Source organism: Microcaecilia unicolor, chromosome 10, assembly GCF_901765095.1.
Source record: "Microcaecilia unicolor chromosome 10, aMicUni1.1, whole genome shotgun sequence".
In the NCBI taxonomy this organism is placed as follows: domain Eukaryota; kingdom Metazoa; phylum Chordata; class Amphibia; order Gymnophiona; family Siphonopidae; genus Microcaecilia; species Microcaecilia unicolor.
In genome coordinates, this window is record NC_044040.1 from 181263178 (window position 1) to 181287760 (window position 24583).

General features: G+C 42.0%; 1 protein-coding gene across 1 annotated transcript in view; it reads left to right on the forward strand.

Annotated features, from left to right (window-relative positions):
• LOC115478360 (mediator of RNA polymerase II transcription subunit 12-like protein) overlaps positions 1-24583 on the forward strand; it is a 122070-nt gene that overhangs the window by 94557 nt on the left and 2930 nt on the right. The window contains exons 12-13 of the mRNA XM_030215662.1: positions 12755-12881; positions 18454-18665. Of these exons, the coding sequence (XP_030071522.1) occupies positions 12755-12881; positions 18454-18665 (339 nt within the window). The remainder of the gene's footprint in view (positions 1-12754; positions 12882-18453; positions 18666-24583) is intronic.

Genomic DNA, 24583 nt, shown 5'->3' on the forward strand with positions numbered 1-24583 from the left:
CCTGTCGATGGTTATATTGAACCACTGTTGAATGATCTTCAGCAGGATTTTGCTTGCATGTGGTATCAGAGCTGTGGTGCAGTAATTTGTGCAGTCCTTTGTATCCCCCTTCTTTGGAATTCGGATGAAAACTGATCTTTTCCATTCTTTTGGCCACTCACATGTGTTCCATATACATTAGCATAATGCTGTTAATGCTGCCAATCGTATGGGCTTGAACAATTCTGTTGATATACCATTAATTTATGGGCTTTTTAGTTGGCTAATTGCTTCATTGCCCACATGACTTCTTCCTCCAGAATATTTGGTTCTGCTCCAGTGTCTCATCCTTGTCTATCAGATGATTCTGTTGTTCATCTTCATGTAACTTCTTTGTATATTATTTCCACCGATCACATTTTGCTAGTTGGTCATACAGTTCCTGGCCATTTGTCCCACAAACTGTTGCCTTGTGGGCCATGAATGTTGACCATGCCCTCTTCACATGGGTGTAGATTTGTCGCATGTGACCTTTCCTATTCGCTTCCTCCATCTTCTGACACGATCCATTCCAATAGTGCTCTTTGCCCTTTCTGGCCTCTCTTTGGAATTCTGCATTTAACCTTCTGAAATCTTTTCTGTTCCCAGTAGCTTTGACATTCCTTCTCTCTTCTGCAGTGCTGATGGTTGAGTCAGAAATCCACTGGTTTCTTGTATGATATATGTTCTAATGCTGTTTCGAGGATGTGCATTTTCACTTCTTCTCACAGTTTATTTGGGTGTGTTTCTTCCATGGGGAGATGGTCAAATCTGTTCCTTATTTCAACTGTGTAGCTGGCGCTGTTCTTGTCTGTATCAAGTCTCTTTACTACTACTAATAGCATTTATATAGCGCTACCAGATGCACGCAGCTGCCGATTGGTATTGCAGAATCTGAGTTTAACTGTGGGTGCCGGTAACTGGTGATCTGATCCACAATCAGCACCAAGGTATGTCTTCACTGTCAAGATTGAACTCTGCCACCTTTCCTAACAAAGGATATAGTTGATTTGGTTTCTATGCTCTCCACTTGATGATGTTCAGGTGTATAACTGCTGTTTGGGTTGTTCAAACCAAGTGTTGGTGATCATTAGCTGATGTTTTTGGCAGAACTGAACCAGTCAATCTGCCTCATTCCGCTCTCCTAAAACCAAATCTTTCAACAATTTTGGGTTCTGCATAGTTTCCACTTTGGAGCTGAAATCACCAGTAATGTAGATAATGTCCTTATTGGGTGTTTGGCTTAAAGCATCCTGAAGTTCACCATAGAACTCTTCCATTTCTTCCTCAGGTGCATCTGCTGTTGGGGCACATATTTGCAGGACTGTGACGTTATGGGGCTTTCCTTTGATTCGGATGGCCATTATTCGGTCACCCAGTGTCTGATAACTTTCAAATGGCTTTGGCAAATTTCTTGTTTATGAGAAAGCCCACTCCTAGTTTATAGCATCATTTGGCATTCACCATTACGGTATTTTGTAAGCCACATTGAGCCTGCTAATATGTGGGAAAATGTGGGATACAAATGTTACAAATAAATAAAATAAATTCAACCAATTATTCTTTATGGGAGTAGTCTAGAATCTATACAGGATTACACAGAATCACAAAATCTGAACCTTCAGTTCAGTAATACACATTCCCCCAGCAATGGAACTAGGATTCCCCTCACAACTCACTATACAAATAATATTCAAATTTTGAGGTTGCCTCTGGAACAGTAATGATCTCCTTCCACTGCCAGACACTTTGTAAAATAACACAGAACTCTGCATAAAGACACTCGGAAATAAGCAGTGGATTTTCCCAAGTCCATCTTAATAATGGCTTTTAGATTTTTGGTTTAGGAAATTGCCTAAACCATTTTTAAACCTTGCCATGCTAACTGCTTTTACCACATTCTCTGGCAACAGATTCCAGAGTTTAATTGCAGGTTGAGAGAAGAAATATTTTCTTTGATTTGTTTTAAATGCACTACTTTAGTGCCTTCATTGCATGCCCCCTAGTCCTTGTATTTTTAGAAATAGTAAGGGGGAGGTCTTTTACTAAGACTTGGTAGAAATCATCTGGCAGTAAACACTGAGACGTCCATTATATCCCTATGGGCATCTCGGCGTTTTCCGCCAGCTGATTTCTACTGTGGTCTAAAAACACTACAGTGGCTTAGTAAAAGACCTCCTAAACAAGCAATTCATGTCTACCCATTCCAGTCCACTCAGTATTTTATAGATCTCTATATTATCTCTCCTTAGCTGTCTCTTCTCCAGACTGAAGAGCCCGAGCCTTTTTAGCTATTCCTGATAGAGTAGTCATCTTATCCTCTTTATCATTTTTGTTGCCATTTTCTGTACCTTTTATTTATTTTTATTTATTTTGTTACATTTGTACCTCGTGCTTTTCCACTCATGGCAGGCTCAATGCGGCTTACATGGGGCAATGGAGGGTTAAGTGACTTGCCCAGAGTCACAAGGAGCTGCCTGTGCCTGAAGTGGGAATCGAACTCAGTTCCTCAGGATCAAAGTCCACCACCCTAACCACTAGGCCACTTCTCCACTAATTGAACTATATTTTTTCTGAGATGTGGTAACCAGGATTGCACACAGTAATCGAGGTGCAATCGCTTGTAACCACTCGCCTCCACCTACCCTCCTCGCCTCCTTCCTGTACACATTAATTGATTTGATTTGCTTACTTTATTTTTTGTCTATTAGATTGTAAGCTCTTTGAGCAGGGACTGTCTTTCTTCTATGTTTGTGCAGCGCTGCGTACGCCTTGTAGCGCTATAGAAATGCTAAATAGTAGTAGTAGTAGTAGTGATACAAAGGAATTATTATAATCTCAGTTCTGTTATCAATTCCTTTCTGTCTTTTGAGTGGAGGGTTTCAATACATCATTAACGATGACACCTAGATCCTTTTTCTGGGCAGTGACTCCTAATGTGGAAACTTGCATCATGTATCTAAAGTTGGGTTTCTCTTTTCCTACATGCATCACTTGCTCACATTAAATGTCATCTGCCATTTGGATGCCCAGTTTCCCATTCTCATAAGGCCCTCTTTCAATTTGGTAACCTTAAGTGAAAAGGGAAGGGAAAGAACTTGGGTATAACATACCAGGGTGAAAAGTGGGGGAGGAGGGAGTACCATTAGGATTTGAACCCCTGGCTTCCTTGGGTTAGTAGCTGCTCTACTAACCATTAGGCTACTCTTTTATAATGGAGAAAATATTATCATGCACCTTTAATATAGATGAGGCCCTTTCTATGCTAACTGCCAGAAGTGAACACAAGATATATTGATTTCAGCATGGGCAAAGTGAGTAATTTTATAATGTGGTGCCTTGGTTAAGTGAGTAGGAAGGCACCTATTTTGGCTGTGTTTTATAAAGAAACATAAGCACTTATGACTTTAAAAAATACTAGTGCAAATCCAGCCACAATAACACCTACGTTCAAGACACAGACATTATGCCTGCTTGAGAGTAGATGCAAATGTTACCATGTACTTTACATGTGTATTTTATAAAATACACAGGTAAAGTGTGACATCCCATGCTATGTCCAAACTCTGCCCCTTTGCATGCCTACTGTATAAATATGCATCATCTTGCACAATGCATACTTTTAGACTTCAGGGAATGGTCAATACTGGTGCACAAGAACTGTTAGTGGATTAGAATTTCAAATAATTGTAGCCCCGTTTCTGGGTGTGCATTTACTTGGAGGGTTTACTAGGTTCCAGGTCTACACTCTGTGAGCTTTCGAAACCTTCACGGATTCTTTGATGGTGGGAGAAATATCAAGCCCAGAGTCTCTGACCAAAATTTAATAACATGAAATCTGGTATTAGTGCTGTAAAGTAGAATTGGTGTTAGATTTAGTCTCCTTTACTCTTTTGTTACTGTAGCAAACCCCTCTGTGTATCTGAGGTTCTCTTTCCTCGTTGGACTTCCTAAAGTTTAAGGACCCTAAACGGGGTCCTGTGTTTGAATATTTTTCCTTAGAAACTCCTGTCCTTTACTTTTCCTAGAATCCCTTGGATCTCTGGATGCAGAACCATGTGGGCAGCTTTTTCCCTTCTCCTCTTTTATTAGACACCTTTAGAAATTCAGCTTTAGACTAATCCAAAAGTCAGAATTGCTCCTGAAAACTCCTCTATCGAGTTCTCTGCTTCCACCACCACAGGGACTCAAAACCAAAGACCAGCTCCATTCTTCCCTGGCTTCATTGCTGGTCTATTTGGGGAGAACTTGGAGCAGGCCTGTAGATTACAGCCCCTCCCAACTGACCGCTCAAGGCAGAATGTACAGGACACACCCCTGCTCCTTCCCACGCCTTTCTCAGACTTTGTCAAACAGACTAAAACTTTGTAGTAGTGATTTCTGTGGGGTGCAGCTTAGCAAGCATTTTAATCTAGGGGTATCCAACCTTGGCCCTTGCCTGGTTGGTTTCTCAGGATTTCCAAAATAAATATGCATGAGATCTGTTCGCATATAGTGGAGGTAGTGCTGGCAAATAAATCTCATGCATATTCATTGGGGAAATCCTAAAAACCCGACTGGGTTCAGCCCTCGAGAACCGAGGTTGGACACCTGTGGTCTTATGACCTCAAGTTAGTTTTAAATACTGAGTCTATTCGTAGACTTAAACCCGGGGCTGCTTATTACCAAGAATTGAGTACAGTCCTCTCAATTCCATTCTTTTTTTAATACAGTTGATGACAAGATAAACATCTCAGTTACTTACAGTTGTGCTGAGATGGGTTAGGATTCTGTACATACAGATTGAGTCCGAGTCTGTGATCAGCCCCTCTTCAGCAGGGAGAACTGTTAGCGACTGGTGCTTGAAATACTGAAACACATCACTAACACTACCATAGCACAGCACAGGTAACTGCACATCCACTGCTGAACATTTCTCTCTCATGTCATATGGTAGCTTTTCTAAGATGGACTTTGTGCCTCAAGCTGATTCCAATTGATCAAGGCCTGGGAAGCTCTGTTCTGCTTTGACTGCTTCTAGCTCTTGAAGGAGGTCTCCTAACTCCAGCAGCTTATGGTTGTCCTTACCAGATATTTTTGGAAAGTTGTCCATTCTTTTGAACAGTGAGTCTTCTGTAGCATCTGGGCTGACATAGTACTGTTCAAGTCTTCCTCACATATCTCTTAATCCTTTGCAGGGTCATTCAGATATACATGTTTCAACCCTTTCACATGTTTAGCTGATTCCTTTCCTAGCCAATTCAGTATCATATTCGTTTATTGCTTTGGAATAAGCTTCATAACTGCGGTAGCATCCTAGAAGTCTCATCTATGCAAGCATTCCCACGATATCTCCAATCTCATCTCCATTCCCCTCCTCCCCCCCTTCCTCCCTCCCCTTCTCGTGTGCCCTGTGGAATGCCCACTCAATCTGCAACAAACTTACCTTCACCCATGATCTCTTCATCTCCCATTCCCTCCATCTGCTCGCCCTAACCGAAACCTGGCTCACCCCCGACAACTCTGCCTCAGTCGCAGCCCTTTGCCACAGAGGCTACCTTTTCTCCCATTCGCCCTGCACAGCTAGCCGCGGCGGCGGCGTTGGCATACTACTTTCGCCCTCCTGCAGTTTTCAACCCCTCCTCCTACCACAGTCTCACTGCTTCTCATCCTTTGAAGTCCATTCCATTCGTCTATTCTACCCGCTGCCACTCCGTGTTGCAGTCATCTACCGTCCCCCTGATAAGTCCCTCCCTTCCTTCCTTACTGACTTCGATGCCTGGCTCTCCGTTTTCCTCGAGCCCTCATCCCCATCCCTCATTCTTGGTGACTTCAACATACACACTGATAACCCCTCTGACTCATACACTTCTCAATTCCTCACCCTAACCTCCTCCTTCAACCTCCAACTGAGCTCCACCACCCCTACTCACAAATCTGGTCACTGTCTTGATCTCGTCCTCTCTTCTACCTGCACGCCCTCTAATCTCTGCGTCTCCGCTCTTCCCATTTCTGACCATCACCTGATCACATTCACACTTCATCACCCTCCCCCTCAGTCCCGCCCAACCCTAACTACTACTTCCAGGAATCTCCAGGCAGTTGACCCCCCCACCTTATCCGCTAGTATCTCTGGCCTCCTCCCGTCCATCACGTCCTCCGAGTCCGTCAACAAGGCTGTCTCCAACTACAATGCCACTCTCTCCTCCGCCCTTGAAACCCTTGCACCGTCTGTTTCCCGTCCCACTAGGCGCACTAATCCCCAGCCCTGGCTTAACCCTTGCACCCGTTACCTTCGCTCCTGCTCCCGATCGGCTGAACGCCTATGGAGGAAATCTCGCACCCATACTGACTTCATTCACTACAAATTCATGCTATCCTCCTTTCAGTCCTCCCTATTCCTCGCCAAACAGGACTACTACACTCACTTGACTAATTCCCTCAGCTCTAACCCTCGTCGTCTCTTCGCCACCCTCAACTCCCTCCTCAAAGTGCCCTCCGCTCCCACCCCCCCTTCACTCTCTCCTCAATCACTGGCTGACTACTTCCGCGACAAGGTCCAGAAGATCAACCTCGAATTCACCACTAAACCTTCTCCTCCCCTTCATCCTATCTCCCACTCCCTCAACAAATCAACCAAGGCCTCCTTCTCCTCTTTTCCCGATATCACCGAAGAGGAAACTGCCCATCTTCTCTCCTCCTCGAAATGCACCACCTGTTCCTCAGACCCCATCCCCACCAACTTACTTACCACCATCTCTCCCACTATCACCCCTCCCATCTGTCATATCCTCAACCTCTCTCTCTCGCCACCGCAACTGTCCCTGACACCTTCAAGCATGCTGTTGTCACACCTCTCCTCAAAAAACGTTCACTTGACCCTACTTGTCCCTCCAACTACCGCTCCATCTACCTCTTACCCTTCCTCTCCAAAATACTTGAACGCGCCATTCACAGCCGTTGCATTGATTTTCTCGCCTATCATACCATCCTCGATCCGCTTCAATCTGGCTTTCGCCCACTTCACTCGACAGAAACGGCATTATCCAAAGTCTGTAATGACCTGTTCCTTGCCAAATCCAAAGGTCATTACTCCATCCTCATTCTCCTCGACCTATCCGCCGCTTTTGACACTGTCAATCACAACTTACTTCTTGACACACTGTCCTCTTTTGGGTTCCAGGGCTCTGTCCTCTCCTGGTTCTCCTCTTATCTCTCTCATCGTACCTTCAGAGTATACTCTCATGGTTCTTCCTCCACACCTATCCCGCTCTCTGTTGGAGTCCCTCAGGGTTCTGTCCTTGGACCCCTTCTTTTCTCTATCTACACCTCTTCCCTGGGCTCCCTGATCTCGTCTCATGGCTTCCAGTATCATCTCTATGCTGACGACACCCAGCTTTATCTCTCCACACCTGACATCACTGCGGAAACCCAGGCCAATGTTTCGGCCTGCTTATCCGACATTGCTGCATGGATGTCCAACCGCCACCTGAAACTGAACATGGCCAAGACCGAACTTCTTGTCTTCCCACCCAAACCCACTTCCCCTCTACCTCCACTCTCTATTTCGGTTGATAACACCCTCATCGTTCCCGTCTCATCTGCCCGCAACCTCGGTGTCATCTTTGACTCCTCCCTCTCCTTCTCTGCGCATATCCAACAGATAGCCAAGACCTGTCGCTTCTTCCTCTATAACATTAGCAAAATCCGCCCTTTCCTCTCTGAGCACACCACCCGAACTCTCATCCACACTCTCGTTACCTCTCGCCTTGACTACTGCAACCTACTCCTCACTGGTCTCCCACTTAGCCACCTATCCCCCCTTTAATCCGTTCAGAACTCTTGCTGCACGTCTTATCTTCCGCCTGAACCGATGCACTCATATCACCCCTCTCCTCAAGTCACTTCATTGGCTTCCGATCAGGTACCGCATTCAATTCAAGCTTCTGCTACTAACCTACAAATGTACTCGATCTGCAGCCCCTCCTTACCTCTCAACCCTCATCTCCCCTTACGTTCCTACCCGTAACCTCCGCTCTCAAGACAAATCCCTCCTTTCAGTACCCTTCTCCACCACCGCCAACTCCAGGCTCCGCCCTTTCTGTCTCGCCTCACCCAACGTGTGGAACAAACTCCCCGAGGCCATACGCCAGGCCCCCTCCCTGCCCATCTTCAAATCTCTGCTTAAAGCCCACCTCTTCAACGTCGCCTTCGGCACCTAACCTCTACACCTCTACCCAGGAAATCTAGACTGCCCAACTTGACATTTCGTTCTTTAGATTGTAAGCTCCTTTGAGCAGGGACCGTCCTTCTTTGTTTATTTTGTACAGCGCTGCGTAACCCTAGTAGCGCTCTAGAAATGTTAAGTAGTAGTAGAAGTCAGATTTCCACCTCCTGTAGAGCTTGGGACCGTTTTTGAATTGCGTAAGCTTTTGTACCTCCCAAGTCTTTGCAAGGCAGATACCTTACTAGATCTTCACTTTCTGAAGTTTCAGGTGGAGACTTGCTGTTTGACTGGTTATTTGCTTGGGTTTCTCTGAACAGTGGGGTGTGGCTGCTCAGGTGCCTCCTGCTTGAGCAAAGGGCATTTATCTGGTGCTGTCTCTCAGAGCAACTTCCTGACTCTCTTTTGTGCCTAGTTGCCATGTAGCACTGTACTCGCACTGGACTCAGTGGCTGAAGTGAAGCATCTTTCTTGTTGCGTATACCTAGAGTGTGAGCCAGTGTAATGTGTCTGAGTGTGTGGATCTCTATGCTGGCGGTTAGTTTCCATGGCATGTTGCACCATAGGCTTGCTTCTTGCAGGGAAGATAGCCCCTGGAGAAAGGGGCCATGCTTCCTCAGAATCTGAGGACCCCTCTGAGTCGGCTTGGACTGTGCGTTATTGCATGCTGAGACATGGGTTGTCACATAGGCTTCGGTTCACTGAGCAGGATCTACAGAGGTAATGGGGCTAAGCTGGCTGTTCCTGCCATACTGTCTTGTAGCTGCTTAAGCGCCTTAGCTTCGGCCTCAATTGTAGCTGCTTCTTTCTCTTGTTTCAGTATTTCCAGAATGACTTCCATTTCTTGCTGCATCGTATCTCCAAATTAACATCCAGATTGGTCTTTTTACGTGCCACTAGCTATTCTAATCTTCTGCAGCTTCATGGCTATTTCCTGTTGCTGTAGAGTGCATAGAATTTAGCGGCCTCTTCTTTTGCCCATACCTGAATGGCAGTTGAGTTGGCTGTGAACTAAACTGAGTGACTTGATCTATGTGACCTTAAAGAGTGACTGGAGGTATGCCTTGAAGTACCAGAATATTGATGTGTCATCTCTGACAGTCTCTCTATTTGATTCTGCCTTTTGAATTGCGTGTTACTACTCTGTGATTCATTTAATGCAGGCTCTCTTGAAGACTGTACTCATGCAGGCTTTCTGCACTGTTAGCCTTTACTAAGAATTTAAGATAGGCCTTAAAAGTAGACTGTAATTGTTTTATAATGGTAACTAATGTTCACAGGAGATTCAGACACTTTCTTTGTAAGTTGCTGTACCTTGAGCCATTGTCTACTTAATTCAGTCAGATGTCACATCGTGTCTGAAGTGTATATTTCCCACATATTTTCTGTGAGTTTATATAGTATGTGAGGTCTAGAAACACTCCTTTTTACTCCCATGGGTTTCTTTTATTGTGTGTGAGGCCTCATCCATTTCACTCTGAACTTGCTGTTCAGCCAGCTCACTTTCTGCCTTTTTGCTGAGCTGTTCCATTATATACAATCACACTGACAAAAGTAAACCTTTTTTTTTTTCCTTACAAGCTCTGAGCACTGACCTAGCTTAGCTGTGTCAGAATTGGTACGTTTGCTTCCAACGTAGTGCAGTGGGTTGCTCACAGATTTCCTTATATGGCACACTTAGCTATTAACACTGTTCAGCTTCTGCAGTCTAAAGCTTTCCTGTCATCTTCTGATCACACGCTTATTTTCCCAATTTTGAACCATCAGATTAATTTATACTGATCACATTTCAATCCTGACAGTTCCCACACAGTTATCATAGTTAATCAGCAAGTAATCTTCCACAAATTGACTGATGTCTGTAGCAGTTAGCTCTCACTGAAGCCAATCTGAATACTGAGGGTTTATGATGAAGAATCCTCTCAAACACTATAATGAATTGAATTTTTACTCTTCTGGTTTCTACAAAGCATTAACTTTAGCTCTGTATATCCCAGAGGTGCAAACCTGGACTGCTTGTTACCAAGAATTGTATCCAATCCTCTCAATTCCATTCTTTATTTAATACAATTGATGATGAGATAAACAACTCAATCACTTACAGTTGCGCTGAGATGGATTAGGATGCTGTACGTACAGATTAAGTCTGAGTCTGTGATCAGCCCCTCTCCAGTAGGGAGAACTGTCAGTAACAGGTGCTTGAAATACTGAAACACAGCACTAATAATACCACAAGCACAGGTAACTGCACAACCACAACCAGAAATGCCAAAAGATCATCCCGAACCTTCCTTAACCTCCACTTCCCCAATAGCAAAGGCGTGAAATACAAAACATTACACGCGTCAACCTTTTCTCACATGAGCACGCAGTATTGGAATACACTGCCGCGCAACCTAAGAACAACCAACGAGCAAGCTTCCTTCCGCAGATTATTGAAGACTCATCTTTTCGAACAAGTCTACGGAAAGAAACAAAACACATAAAGTCCACACTTACTGTTCACTAATGCATCGTACATTCACCTCGGAACTCCAATCCCCGTATTATCACATCACTCATACCTTTTCTCACAGAAAGTTATATACCATATGACTTCATGCCTTTCTATCGCCTCTAAGCTCCCATTGTTTCCTTCCAAAGTTGCAATGCCTATGTTCCATTATTACATCCCTTAACGACACCCCAATTGTTTCGCATAACCCTGCATAATATTATCCACAACTATCTGTAACAATTGTATTTCCAATATTCAACTCATATTGTAAGCCACACTGAACCCGCAAAAAGGTGGGAAAATGTGGGATACAAATGCAATAAATAATGTAAAAAAAATCACTATGAATTGCTACCCTGAGAGGAAGAAATCAAGAAGTAGTTTACTGCCTCGTTGTGTAGGGTTCATGTTCTCTACACACTGGATCTAAGACCTAGATAAAGCTTTCATCTCTCTCAATTCTCTCAAGAGAGAAATCTGAGGGAGGGGAAAATTCTGGTTCTCCCTGCATTACCTGAGGCAAGCAGTAACTACAAAGCTCCAAAAGAGCAAAACACAGGTGTTCATGAGAGCTAATCACAGAGGACCGCAGAAATGCAGGATCTGATTCATATACCTAACCTAATCAATATAGAAACATATAATCTGTCACATACAGACAGCACAAGCTGCCCCATGCAGTAGGGGCAGAACACCCGGTTTAGTCCCTCCTGATCTCAGTCTGTATTATTGGACATTCCATACGCTTTACAGTGGGGATGCATAAGTATCTGGTAAAGGAAATAAAGATCCCTTCTGATTGTATGAGGTCCAAAATAACTTCTTGGTTTCCCCTGTATTGACTTCTGCTGTCTTTTTTTCAAGGCCCAATATAGCCTGCAAAGTTTGTCCTACACATTCTTCTGAAAGTGTTTAAGCAGTAGATGATATTGTAGCTGCTTTCATGTCTACGTTGTATTGCTCTCAGTGCCTCTGCTGTGCCATACCACTGTGGCTTATATTTATAAATGTGCATTTTTAACCTTTTTAATAAGCATTTTATGATACAAAAGTTTGATTTTCTTCATATCCAAAAAAGCATTTATTAATGATGCATCAATTTTTGATTTTTGCATAGTCTTTGTTGATACCTTTTTTGTATTGTATTAACTTTATACATTTTGGACTAGCTAGTCAAAAAAAAATGCATTAAAAAAGTATTTTTATTGGATAAACTTATCATCTTTATCTATTGTCTTGTTTTGTTTTATTTCTGTTTATTACCTTTAAAAGTGGACTAACACAACTACCATACTATTTTATACATTATTTTTGGAAGAATATGCCACTGATTTCACATTAATGGACCCTTTTACTAACAGGGTGTTAAACGCTTAACACACAGTTAACATGCAGAAACTGGCTACTGCGCAATGGCATTAAGGGGTTTTGCTGTAGTTTGCCAGTTTGTGTGTTTAACTATGTTTTATCAAAACTTTTCAGAATCTCCATCATGGGGTATGGCATTGTTGGAGCGTTACCTAGCATGTTAACTTACCAGGTGCTAACTAACTAATGCAGCATTAGCATAAGATTACTTACTGCCTACTATTTAGGAGGCGTTAAGTGCTTTCGCATTAACCTGGAGTAGGTACCATGCAATAATTTGAGTGTTAACACACGACTTGCAATACAAAAAAAAAAATAGTGTCAATGCTCCTTGATGCAGCATTAGTTCTGGGCTTGCAGCATGTTCAAATTCTTTGCTATATCGCATTGAGCCCAAAGCAATGCATTTTAGTAGAAGGGCCTCTAACTTTGCATGATTTCACTGCTTTTCATATAAATTTGTGATACAAAAACATGTGAAAGCTTTGCTGAAAATTAATGAATTCTTGTAAAATAATTTGTGAAAAGAGGTTTTTCATGCTCTTTATCTGTTGTTCGTGGTGGAGTCCAGAGTTCTTGATGGTACTTACAACTGAAAAAGAAAACTAATGAAAAAAAGTACGATTGTCTGGTGCACTAATTTTATTTTTCATTTGCTCTGTTCATAGAGATGTGGTGAATTAGAAGTTCTAGATGAAAAGGAGTCAATTTCATCTGCATCCCTTCCTGGATCCAACCTTCCTGTTTTTCAGAATGTTCTTCTGAGGTTTTTGAATTCGCAGGCCCCTTCATTAAGTAAGTATTGTGTTCCTTCAGCTTTGCTTCAGAGTAGATGATACAAGACTGTTAATGAGCAGGAAACGGATAGAAATAGTAGGGATCTAAGTCAAGTACTTTGTACCAGCGTAGTTACATAGATTTAATCTTATGTTGGAAAAATAGCAGAAATGTATGCTTGATTTAATATGAATCTCGCTGGCTATGATGGGACAGACATGGGAGCCCCTCAACCAGGAAAGAGGGGCATCACCCAGAAGGGGTTCAAGGATCCTTCAAAACTGAAAAGAAGAGTATCCCTGAAACCAACCCTGAGAGTGAAACACTGAGATAAGAACAGAAAAATTCCCAGCTGTGAGATGGAAGAAACAAAAGTGCAAGCTGAAATATTTGGCCAAATTATTCACTTAAACTACCTTCAAAGGTTCTATAACGCTATATTGGCTTTATACTGGTAGGAAGAAAGAAAAGTGAGAGATCAAGAGGCATTGAAGGGACCACAGAGAAAACCCAGCACTGTAGCAAGAATAAATTCTCTTGCCTGGCGGTAACTGGTATCCCCAAGCAATCCAAAACAGTTCAATTCAAAATCTACAGATTCCCATTCAACACTGGTAGAGAACTAAATAACGAGTTCCCATAGCATTATAAGAAAGTGTTTATTGTATCAGCGCTGAGAGACCGGGATTCAACAATCAGATTCTCTGTCTGAATTACAAAGCTTTGTGCTGCACCTTATGTAGCGTTCTAATATTGTGATTTCCATAAGTACAAACCAGGATAATACATACAAAGCTTGTTAGGGCATACACGTAATACTGATTAGTAACATAACAGTAATCTTGTTAACTGCCCCTCACTTAATGAGTAATGCCTTTTAGCACTACCTATTTTGGCAGAAGTTGCATAAAAGGATACAGTCCAGACATGCGTATTTAGCAAAAGGTGGTCAAGAGATAGCTTGAAGAGGTCAATGTCTGACCTCTCACGTCTTTACACACTCTTGATGAAAACAAATTCTGCCCAAAACCAGTTTCTACCTGTATGAAAGGGCTATACTATGTGCCAGGGATTTTACGTAAGACACAGCCCTTTTATTTACATAACTTCTACGTGATCATATTACTTAATTTCTGAGCAGATCACTCCCCTTCTATATGCTTGCCACGGCCTTCGGTGTGTATCACTGAGTACTTTCTACCGTACTCCTCCGCTTTCCGTCAATGACTGACTGCACAATTTATAATAACAGAAAACATAGGCCTGTGATTTCCTTCAGCTATTACAATGGTTTTTATTGTAACATTTTGCCTTTTTCACATGGTTATAAATTTATTAACACACTATACACAAATATTAAGGCCATTGCACAAACAATTTATTTAAGGTCTGTGTTCAAAATTCACACAAAGAGGCATATTTTCAAAGCACTTTGGGAGGCTAAGTTCTATAGGTTTCTATGGAACTTTGGGAGGCTAAGTGCTTTGAAAATGAGCTTGTAGGTCTCCCGAAACATCTCTCACCATGCGCACACAGACTAATAAAGATCCCCCAAAGATTACATCTTTTTTCTCTGATCACCAGTTTGTGGTTACACTCCTCAAGGAATTTCTGCTCCTTGTCCACTATAACACAGTGTGGTCTACAAGGTTCTATCGTTTCACTTCTTCTTTTTAATATCTTCCTGACCCTTCTAGCTCTACCGATTCAGACTTCTGGACTGAAATATTACATTTACGCTACTGATATACTTTTGGTTTCCTTTTATGATGTTGGTTCTCCTAATTATTTTGATTTGCAAGATTGATTCTATGGATCATTGGTTATCTTCGAACCATTTGGTTCTGAATCCCTCCAGACCTCTATCTCTCTGGGTTTCCAAGCATACACAGGACCTAATTTAGCCCCTACTATTTGAGGCTTCCCTCTTAAACTGGTTGACTCCTTTAGGTACTTGGGAGTCATTATTGATTCCCATCTCTCTTTGACCAACAGATGAAATTTGAGGGGAGAATCCAGTTTTTCAATTTGCATTCTCTTCCCAGTTTCTTCCATACTCCTCGATGCATTAATAATTTCAAAACTTGACTACTGTAATACCATTTATGCAGGTCTACCATCTATCCACCTTAAAAGATTACAGTTAGATCTTCATATGTGATGAGAGTGCGCTATTCTGGTCAGCAGTCGGAAAGGAGATTATTTCTAAACTGAATCGTCCTGGTCCTTTACCCCAGATGTATGTCTTTTAAAAATAATGCTTCTTCACATTTGGATCCTCTTTTACTGTTTAGCAGCTGCCAGATGTGCAATTGCTAGGCTGTGGAAGGCACCTCACACTCCTACTTTGGTGGACTGGAGGACTTGTTTGCGATATCTGTACTTGATGAAAAAAATTAATGGCTATTAAACATGATAAGGAAAAGCAATTTGACTGCTTGTGGGCACCATTGCACTCCTATTTCACTACAAGTTGTTGATATTATTGATGATTTGTGGTAGCCTTCACAGTGTATGATGCTTATCTTAGTTTTGCGGATGATGGGGGAGGACGGGAGAGGGAAGGTGGGTTTAGGCAAGGGGATGCTGCTTGAACTGTTGTTTTTTGCTGTTGATAGTGGTTTTATTGTTGGTTCTTATTGTTTTCACTTTGTGACCCTTTGCTGGAAAAAGTTTCAATAAAAATTTAAATGAAGAAAAAAAAAGATTAGGTAGTTCAGAACACTTTCATGCGCATCATCTTAGGTTTTAGGTGTTTTTATCATATCTGTCCTGTGCGTAATCAACATCACTGGCTTCCATTCACTTTTCCTTACCCAGAAAATACTTTACACGCAGATCCCACCTTATATATATCGCCTTGAATCATCCCATGTAGACCTATTACGCTCTCTTCGCTCGTCAACACAAAATCAATTCGTTAACCCTGCAGTGGCTTGTACCAGACTTCAATCATATCACCATTCAGCTTTCTCCTCTTTGAGTCTATCTTTATGGAATGCTTGACCTTTTGCCCTTCGCACTGAACAAGCTTACTGGTGTTTTAAGATTGCCTTAAAGACACACTTATTTACTGTTGCCTTTCCCTTTAGCTTTTGACTTGTGATGTACTGTCTGGCGTATGAGCAGCTGTGTGTGCTCATATTTTATTTTATATGATCCTTGCTCTTTTCTTGGCTTTTCTTATTTCCTTTCCTATTTAAGTTGGAGTTCCTATTTCCTTTCACTCGTGTTGTTTTTATAGTGGATTATAAACTGCTTTGATTTTATGAAAGGCAGTGTATTAAGCTTAAATAAATTAAACTAATGACTGGCTAAAATTTAGTATTTGAAGAGCTTAGTTCCAAAACCTGTTTCCTGGATAAATGAACATTTTTATTTTCAAGAATTTTAGTCGACATAAAAATGTTTTCACTGAGTATCATATTCCTTACAGATAAAGGCCTCTTTTATTACAATTTTTACTCATTTTTAATGTCTATCTATGAAGACAGTCTGGTTCCGGTATAAACTCATTTCTGAATAGATTGTTCTTAACAGGTTTTGGAACTAAGCTCTTCAATTAGACAGGCACAGTAAAATCAAAAGCAAAAAGGTAAATGTGAGACTGTTTCTTCATTATAATAACATTCACATCTATTGGGCTCTCAAAGTATATACAAAAGAAAGGATAAGAAAACAATGAAAAAAAGTAGTTGAAAAAGAATCAAAAAGTCTCAACGGATTGGTGACTCCTCTGAACAGTACTCTCTACTTCTTTCTCACCTCCCTGCAGACTGTATAGTTGTAACTATTTTTACTTTCCTGAATGGTGCCTTTATCCTCCAAGTCGATAGCCTCCCTTCTTTACTAGTTACATTTGTAATTTTGGGCAGTGGTTGAGCCCAGTATTTTACTTTACCGTGGGTGAAGTTGCAGGAAAATAATTCCTGGAAAAATGTGCTGTTTCTAAACTGTGCAAGTAATATAAATTTTGCTTTCTAATAACCTGAAATTTAAGCCTGTTTCTTTGGCTTTGTTTGGCAGATTCCACATTAATAGTTTCCAACTTAACATCCTGTAGAATCTCTCTTAATTTTTTTTTAATTGATGCTTATATTGCAGCCTGGATAGAAAAATCTTGGGAATAAGATTTTTCTATCCAGGCTCCAATATAAGCATCAGGGGGTATACACAATAAAGGCAATTCTTTAACTGACACATAGAAAAATGTTGGCAGATAAAGACCATATGGCCTATCCAGTCTGCCTATCCATGCCATCTACTTTCCCTATCACTCCTATGTACTTGTCCCATGCTCTTTTGAATTCAGACACTGTTTTTGTGTCCACCACTTGTATCGGGTGGCCGTTCCACAAATTCACTACCCTTTCCTCATGTTAATTTTCAATTGAAAGGAAGTTCTGGAACAAGGTGGCATAGGAGAAGGTGAAAAGGGATAGTTTCATTCTCCTATGCCCCCTTGTTCCAGAGCTTCTTTTCAGTAGAAAAAGACCTGCCTTGTGTGCATTTATGCCGCATAGGCATTTAAATGTCTGTCATATCTATCTCCTGCCTTTCTTCCAAAGAATACATATTGAGGATCTTTAAGTTCATCCCCATACTCTTTATGAGAAAGACCACAGACCATTTTAGTACCCGCCTTCTGGACTGACTCCATCCTGTTTATATCTTTTTGAAGGTGCAGTCTCCAGATTTGTACACAATACAGTGAAGGTTTTCGTCGATAATCCGTCCGAAAACAATCGGCGAAATCCGAAACCAACGAAAACCGGGGCAATTAACGAGGACGCCCAAAATCGGGAGAAAGACGTCTATCTTCCGCTACAAATTGGGAGATGGACGTCCTTCTTTTTCAACGAAATCCGAGGCAACTGACGAAAACCGAGACAAATTTCTAGTCGAAAAATCAATGAAAACCGACGTCAACGAAAACCTAGATTTCACTGTATTCTAAATGAGGCCTCACCAGGGTCCTATACAGGGGTTTTGTCACCTCCTTTTTTTCTACTGGTGATTCCTCTCCCTTTGCATCTCCTGCCTGGCACTACATTATACAAATGTGCCCACACAACCTATTGCTGAGCGACAAGTGCTCCCATGGAGTCACCATGCGGCATCAACAGCACCCAACAGAGCGAGAAAGAGAATAGGTTCTTATAAAACCTTGTACTTATCTGAATCAGACAACATGAAATTACCAAAATGTTTTTCAATAAAATAAAATTTTCCGCTCATGAATGCAGTATGCACTATTCTGTAAGGTAGCATTTGAGGGGGTGTACACACGAGCAGATAATGGGTGGTGCTAACAATGTGGCGCCAACTTATTGAATGCTATAAGTTTATGCACACTTAGGCACACAGACTTGTGCCAGACTTAGACCTGGTGTAAGGAGTTGAGCTTAAATATAGGAGTGTCGATGCCGACTTGCACCAGTGTTCTACAATGGAATCTTGGCGCCAAGATGATGTTATTGAATTGGTGCTCTGCACGTGGCATTGAGGCGCCAAGTTGTAGAATTGTCCTAAATGTGATTTACTGCTGAAAATGTATAATTAATAGCTGGTTATTTTGTTTTGTTGCTAGCTGACCCCAGCAGTGAATATGAGAAGACGGAGTTTGTGAATCTGGTGTTGCTATTTAGTGAGTTTATTCGACATGATGTTTTCTCACATGATGCTTACATGTGCACCTTGATATCACGTGGGGATCTGTCAGTCAACACCACTACTAGAGCTCGCTCACCCAGTGGGGAAAACCTGGAGGACTTTGCAAAGGACCATGATATTAAACTGGAGGTAGGGCGAATGATATTCAGCTGTCTTTTCAGGTTGGGTTTGTTAATGATAGGTGATTAGTCAAATCTATAGACTGTGTGGGCATGCAGAACAGTGATGATAAATTGGCAAGGAGTTCTGCCTCAATATTTCTGGGACTTTGGTATCTCAAAGAATATACTACTGTACATGCCATTCACTTCCTGTTCTGGGGGGGAGGGGGAAGTTATCAAGCTGTTAGGGCCTTAAGTCATGTTATTTGCCCCTAAATGTGACTTAAAGGGTTCTAATGCAGCTTGTCTTGGACTATTGCAAGGATATTTAGGTCACTGCAGGTTACATAATAATGAGGGGCAAAACATGCAAATGCGTGTAAAGCAGCTCCTTACTATGTAAATACTACTCTGTGGCTTATGGTGTGCACCAAGTGCACACTGCAAGCAGTGATATAGCCTGTAAAATAAACGGGGGTTATTTTATTGCCTGGGGGCAGTGGAACTCAAAGCTGTGGCCTGATGCTCTCTTCTGGGGCCACTGCTTAAAGGGCCATTCAGTTGGCAGTCCCACCCAATCCTCAATCCTTCCCGGCCCCCCCCAACTTAAGAGGGCCATAGGACTTCCAGGGCTGGGGGAGCCTTGGGGATGGCAGTGTTAGTAAAGATCAGATTTAAGGATCAGAGGGGTGGTGGTTGCCAGCTAAATGGCTCTTACACAGCGGTCCAAGAGCATCGGACCATGTCTTTGCGGTCCAACGCTCCTTGGCTGCTGAAATAATGCTGTTTGTGAGGTGGCTCGCAAGCAGTGTTATTTATTTGCCATGAGAGTCAGCAACTTGCAGTATTGAAATACCACAGGTTGTTGATACTCTTGCCAGCTTATAATCGAACGAGAATAACGCCCAAGTTCCGACCTAAATCGGGAGATGGGCGTTCTTCTCACAAAAACAAATAAAGCGGCATAATCGAAAGCCGAACTTTGGACGCTTTCAACTGCACTCCGTCGCGGATGCGGACAAAGTTGACGGGGGAGTGTCGGAGGCGTGGTGAAGGCGGAACTGGGGCGTGGTTATCACCCGAACAGAGATGGGCGCCCTTCGCCGATAATGGATGCGTTTGTAGCTAGAATTTAGGGCACTTTTCCTGGACCCTGTTTTTTGACGAATAAGGCCCCAAAAAGTGCCCTAAATGACCAGATGACCCCCAGAGGGAGTCGGGGATGACCTCCCCTGACTCCCCCAGTGGTCACTAACCCCCTCCCACCACAACAAATGATGTTTCACAACTTTTTACTTTCACCCTCAAATGTCATACCCTCCTCCCAAGCAGCAGTATGCAGGTCCCTGGAACAGTTGTTAGGGGGTGCAGTGGACGTCAGGCAGGTGGACCCAGGCCCATCCCCCCCCTACCTGTTACAATTGTGCTGCTTAATGCTACTAGTCGTCCAACCCCCCCAAACCCCCTGTACCCACATGTAGGTGCCCCCCTTCACCGCTTAGGGCTATAGTACTGGTGTAGACTTGTGGGCAGTGGGTTTTGAGGGGGATTTGGGGGGCTCAACACCCAAGGGAAGGGTGCTATGCACCTGGGAGCTCTTTTACCTTTTTTTTTCTATTTGTAAAAGTGCCCCCTAGGGTGCCCGGTTGGTGTCCTGGCATGTGAGGGGGACCAGTGCACTATGAATCCTGGCCCCTCCCACGAACAAATGCCTTGCATTTATTCGTTTTTGAGCTGGGCGATTTCATTTTCCATTATCGGTGAAAAGCAAAAACGCCCAGCTCACACCTTGGCGAATAAAGCATGGGCGTCTATTTTTTTTAAAAAATACGGTTCACTCCGCCCCTTCACGGACCCGTTCTCGGAGATTAACGCCCATGGAGATAGGCGTTTCTGGTCGATTATGCCCCTCTTGGTCATTCAAGGTGTGGTACTGAAAGAACTCAAATATGAAATTGCAGATTTGCTTAGTGATCTGTAATCTGCTGTTAAAATCATCTATATTATCTTAAGGTTGGAGGGTGGCCAATGTAATTCTGATTTTTAAAAAGGGTTCCAGGAGTGATCTGGGAAATTACAGACCTATGAACCTGATTTCAGTGCCAGGTAAAATAGTGGAAACTATTATAAAGAATAAAATTATGGAACACATAGACATACATGGTTTAATGGGAGAGAGTTAGCATAGGTTCAGCCAACAGAAGCCTTGCCTCACCAATTTGCTTCATTTCTTTGAAGGCTTGAATAAACATGTGGATAAAGGTGAGCCGGTTAATGTAGTGTATTTAGATTTTCCGAAACCTTTTGACAAAGTTCCTCACGAGACCCCTGAGAAAATTAAAAAGTCATGGGAAAGGAGGCAATGTCCTTCTATGGATTAGGAATTGGTTATTGGACAGAAAACAGAGGTTAGGGTTAAATGGCCATTTTTCTTAATGGAGAAGGGTGAATAGTGGAGTGCCACAGGGATCTGTACTGGGACTGGTGCTATTTAACAAATCGGAATGAATTTACAGTTGACACAAAACTATTCAAAGGTGTCAAAACATATGTGGATTGTGAAAAACTGCAGGAAGACCTTAGGAAACTGGAAGACTGGGCATCCAAAAGGCAGATGAAATTTAATGTGGAGAAATGCAAAGTGATGCACATTGGGAAGAATCATAGTTACCTGATGTTAGGGTCCACCTTAGGAGTCGACACTCAAGAAAAAGATCTAGGTGTCATTTGTAGAAAATATGCTGAAATCTTCTGCAGTGTGTTGCGGCCAAAAAAGCAAACAGGATGCTAGGAATTATTAGAACGGGGATGCAAAATAAGACCAAGAATATTATAATGCCTCTGTATCACTCCATGATGTGACCTGACCTTGAGTCTTGCGTTCAGTTCTGGTTGCCATATCTCAAAAAAGATATAGCGGAATTAGAAAAGGTTCAAAGAAGAGCAACCAAATTGATAAAGGAGATGGAACTCCTCCCATATCAGGAAGCGCTAAAGAGGTTAGGGCTCTTCAGCTTGGAAAAGAGTTGGCTGATTGGGAGGGGGGGGGGGGGTGGGATATGATTGAGGTCTATAAAATCCTGAGTAGTGTAGAGCAGGTAAAAATGAATTGATTTTTCACTCTTTCAAAAAAGTACAAAGACCAGGGGACACAATGAAATTACATGGAAATACTTTTAAAACAAATAGTTGGAAATATTTTTTCACTCAAAGAATAGTTAAGCTATGGAACTCGCTGCCAGAGGATGTGGTAACAGTGGTTAGCATATCTAGGTTTAAAAAAAGGTTTGGACAAGTACCTGGTGGAAACGCCCATGGTTTCTTATTGAGATGGACATGGGGTAATCCACTGGGATTGGCAGTATGGAATGTTGCTACTAATTGGGTTTCTGCCAGGTACTTGTGGCCTGAATTGGTCACTGTTGTTTTAAGCAAGATACTAGGTTAGATAGACCATTGGTCTGACCCATTATGGCTATTCTTATGTTCTTATGGTAAAAGCTCTCCTTTTACTGCTTCTTGATAACACCCTCCCCCTCCCCCTTTAATGGGCTTAATTTGATGTTCAAGGAAGGTGGAAGACTAAACGTTACAGCCAAATTTTAACAGTTAATCTATTGCTTTTATTATTTTCAAACCTAGGTGTATTGTTTAAATGTGTTAGGTCGTGTTGGGGAGCATGCATTAACATATTGAATATTTTGGATTGTAGTGACCTGGCATTTGTTAGATTAAAAAAAAAACTTTCAGTAAACAATCTGGCTTACAGTGCAACAATAATCATCTAAAAAGAAACATAAAACAGTTATAGAAAATTACAATTACAAAATAATCAAGCAATTTTGTATTCTGAAAAATGTATCCTAAATTATATTGTCTGGGGGGGGGGGGTAGAGTATTTGATAGGCAAGAGACGTGTATTCAGCATATATAGTCATGGGCTATTCTGGATCTGAAGGGCAGTGTGACAGGCTGAAATTATAGCTGAGTGATGTCTCTGGGCTAATTTAAGGCTTTTGATTTTTGATTTTAACTGAAATGCTCGCAATGATAAAAAAACTTAAAATAGATATAAACACTGGAAAATACCACTTCCCCTAGTACTCTTACCCCTACCCTGGTTGGTCTTGTATCCTCCACTTGGTTTCAGTGCCTTTTTTGTACTGATTACTTCTAAGTGACACAAATGTACATATTTAGTTCCACCAGAAAAGGTATTGATGGTAGTACCTGAGGCATGAAATGACTGATAAATACTAATTCTTTTGTATCTTCAAAGAACTACTAATTAGCTGGAAAGTAAACTTACTTAATGTATAATTTATAAAGCCTAAGAATAGAAGCTTTATGGGGTCCTTTTACTAGATGCAATAAGCGCTAGTGTATGCTTACCGCAGCTTAAAAGGACTTACCTGGGACGTGCTCGGATATCCTACAGTAACTTTCATGTGTTAAAAAAATTGTTTTATTTTTGTGTGGAAGGGGCATGCCTGGGAGGAGCAGTAAGTGGGCGTTTCTTCTTCTACTACTACTACTTATCATTTCTAATGCGCTACTAGATGTACGCAGCACTGTACACTTGAACATGAAGTTCAATTAAAGTGCAGCTCAGTTGGGGAGGAGTAATGTCCGTGATACGAGGATGATAAGGTCCTCATTACCAGTTTTCTTGCCCTGCTCTTCGGTCTCGCGTCGGCTCCGCGCACTTTTTTCTTAAGTTATGGTCGTAGTAGCAGCGGCGCTCATGAAACTACGTCTCGTCGTTTCATCCTTTCCATAGATGTCTGGTTCATTACAGACAGTCTTATTGGCAGAGTTGTCAGGTCAAGCAACGGGTGGTGCATTTCGGGCACACCCTAGGTTATGGGGTGCATGTAGCCAGGTCTCTCATTTGAGATCTCTTTTGAGCTCTCGTGTGATCTCATTAGATTTCATAGCATGTTTCTATTTTTTCTCTCATTGTTTAGTCAAGTTGGCGCAGACTGTTTTTGTCTTCTCTACAAGCGTCCCACTTTCTGTTTTCTCTGGATGTTCTTGGGCCCCATCTGAACCATGTAGCCTATGCAGCTGTCATCTGCTATGCCAAAGAGAACGCATAGCCATGAAAGAAAATTGCTGAAAGGAAGTAAGACCTTATGTCCAGAATTGCAAAGTATGCAACAATTGAGTATCAGACAATGTATTTCATTGCACATGGCATCTGAACCATATAGCCTACGCTCTAGAGAACGTTTGTTAAGATCTTAAAACACTGTATAAGAACATAGCTCTGCTCAACAGAGCTTACAATCTAATTAGGACAGACAAACAGGACAAACAAGAGATAAGGGAATATTAAAGTGAGCATAATAAAATAAGGGTTCTGAACAATTGAATAAGGGTTAGGAGTTAAAAGCAGCATCAAAAAGGTGGGCTTTTAGCTTAGATTTGAAGACGGTCAGAGATGGAGCTTGATGTACCGGCTCAGGAAGTCTATTCCAGGCATATGGTGCAGCAAGATAAAAGGAACGGAGTCTGGAGTTAGCGGTGGAAGAGAAGGGTGCAGATAAGGGTGCTCTAATCAGCACAGGTACATTACCGTGTGTTAACTGATTAGCACAGGATTGCCTGTGAGACATTGCTGCTGACAAAATAGGTGTTGATAAGTGCTAACATGGTAATTTTTTAAATGATGGAATGCTAATGACAATATTAGCGCAAGGCCATTAATGGAAAAAATGGAAAATCGGCCTTTTTTCTGGTGCTGTAAAAATGGCCTTAGCATGGGAAAACCCACATAAGGGTGTGCTAAGGCCACTTTTTACCGCAGCTTATTAAAAGGACCCCTTAGTTATTTTAAAGAAATCTTTTTACTGGAGGCTTTGCTCTGGTATTTCACTGGTATTTCACTGTAATATTGCTGCCTCATTTTATTTGCTGAGCACCAATCTTAAGTATCTTACTTGG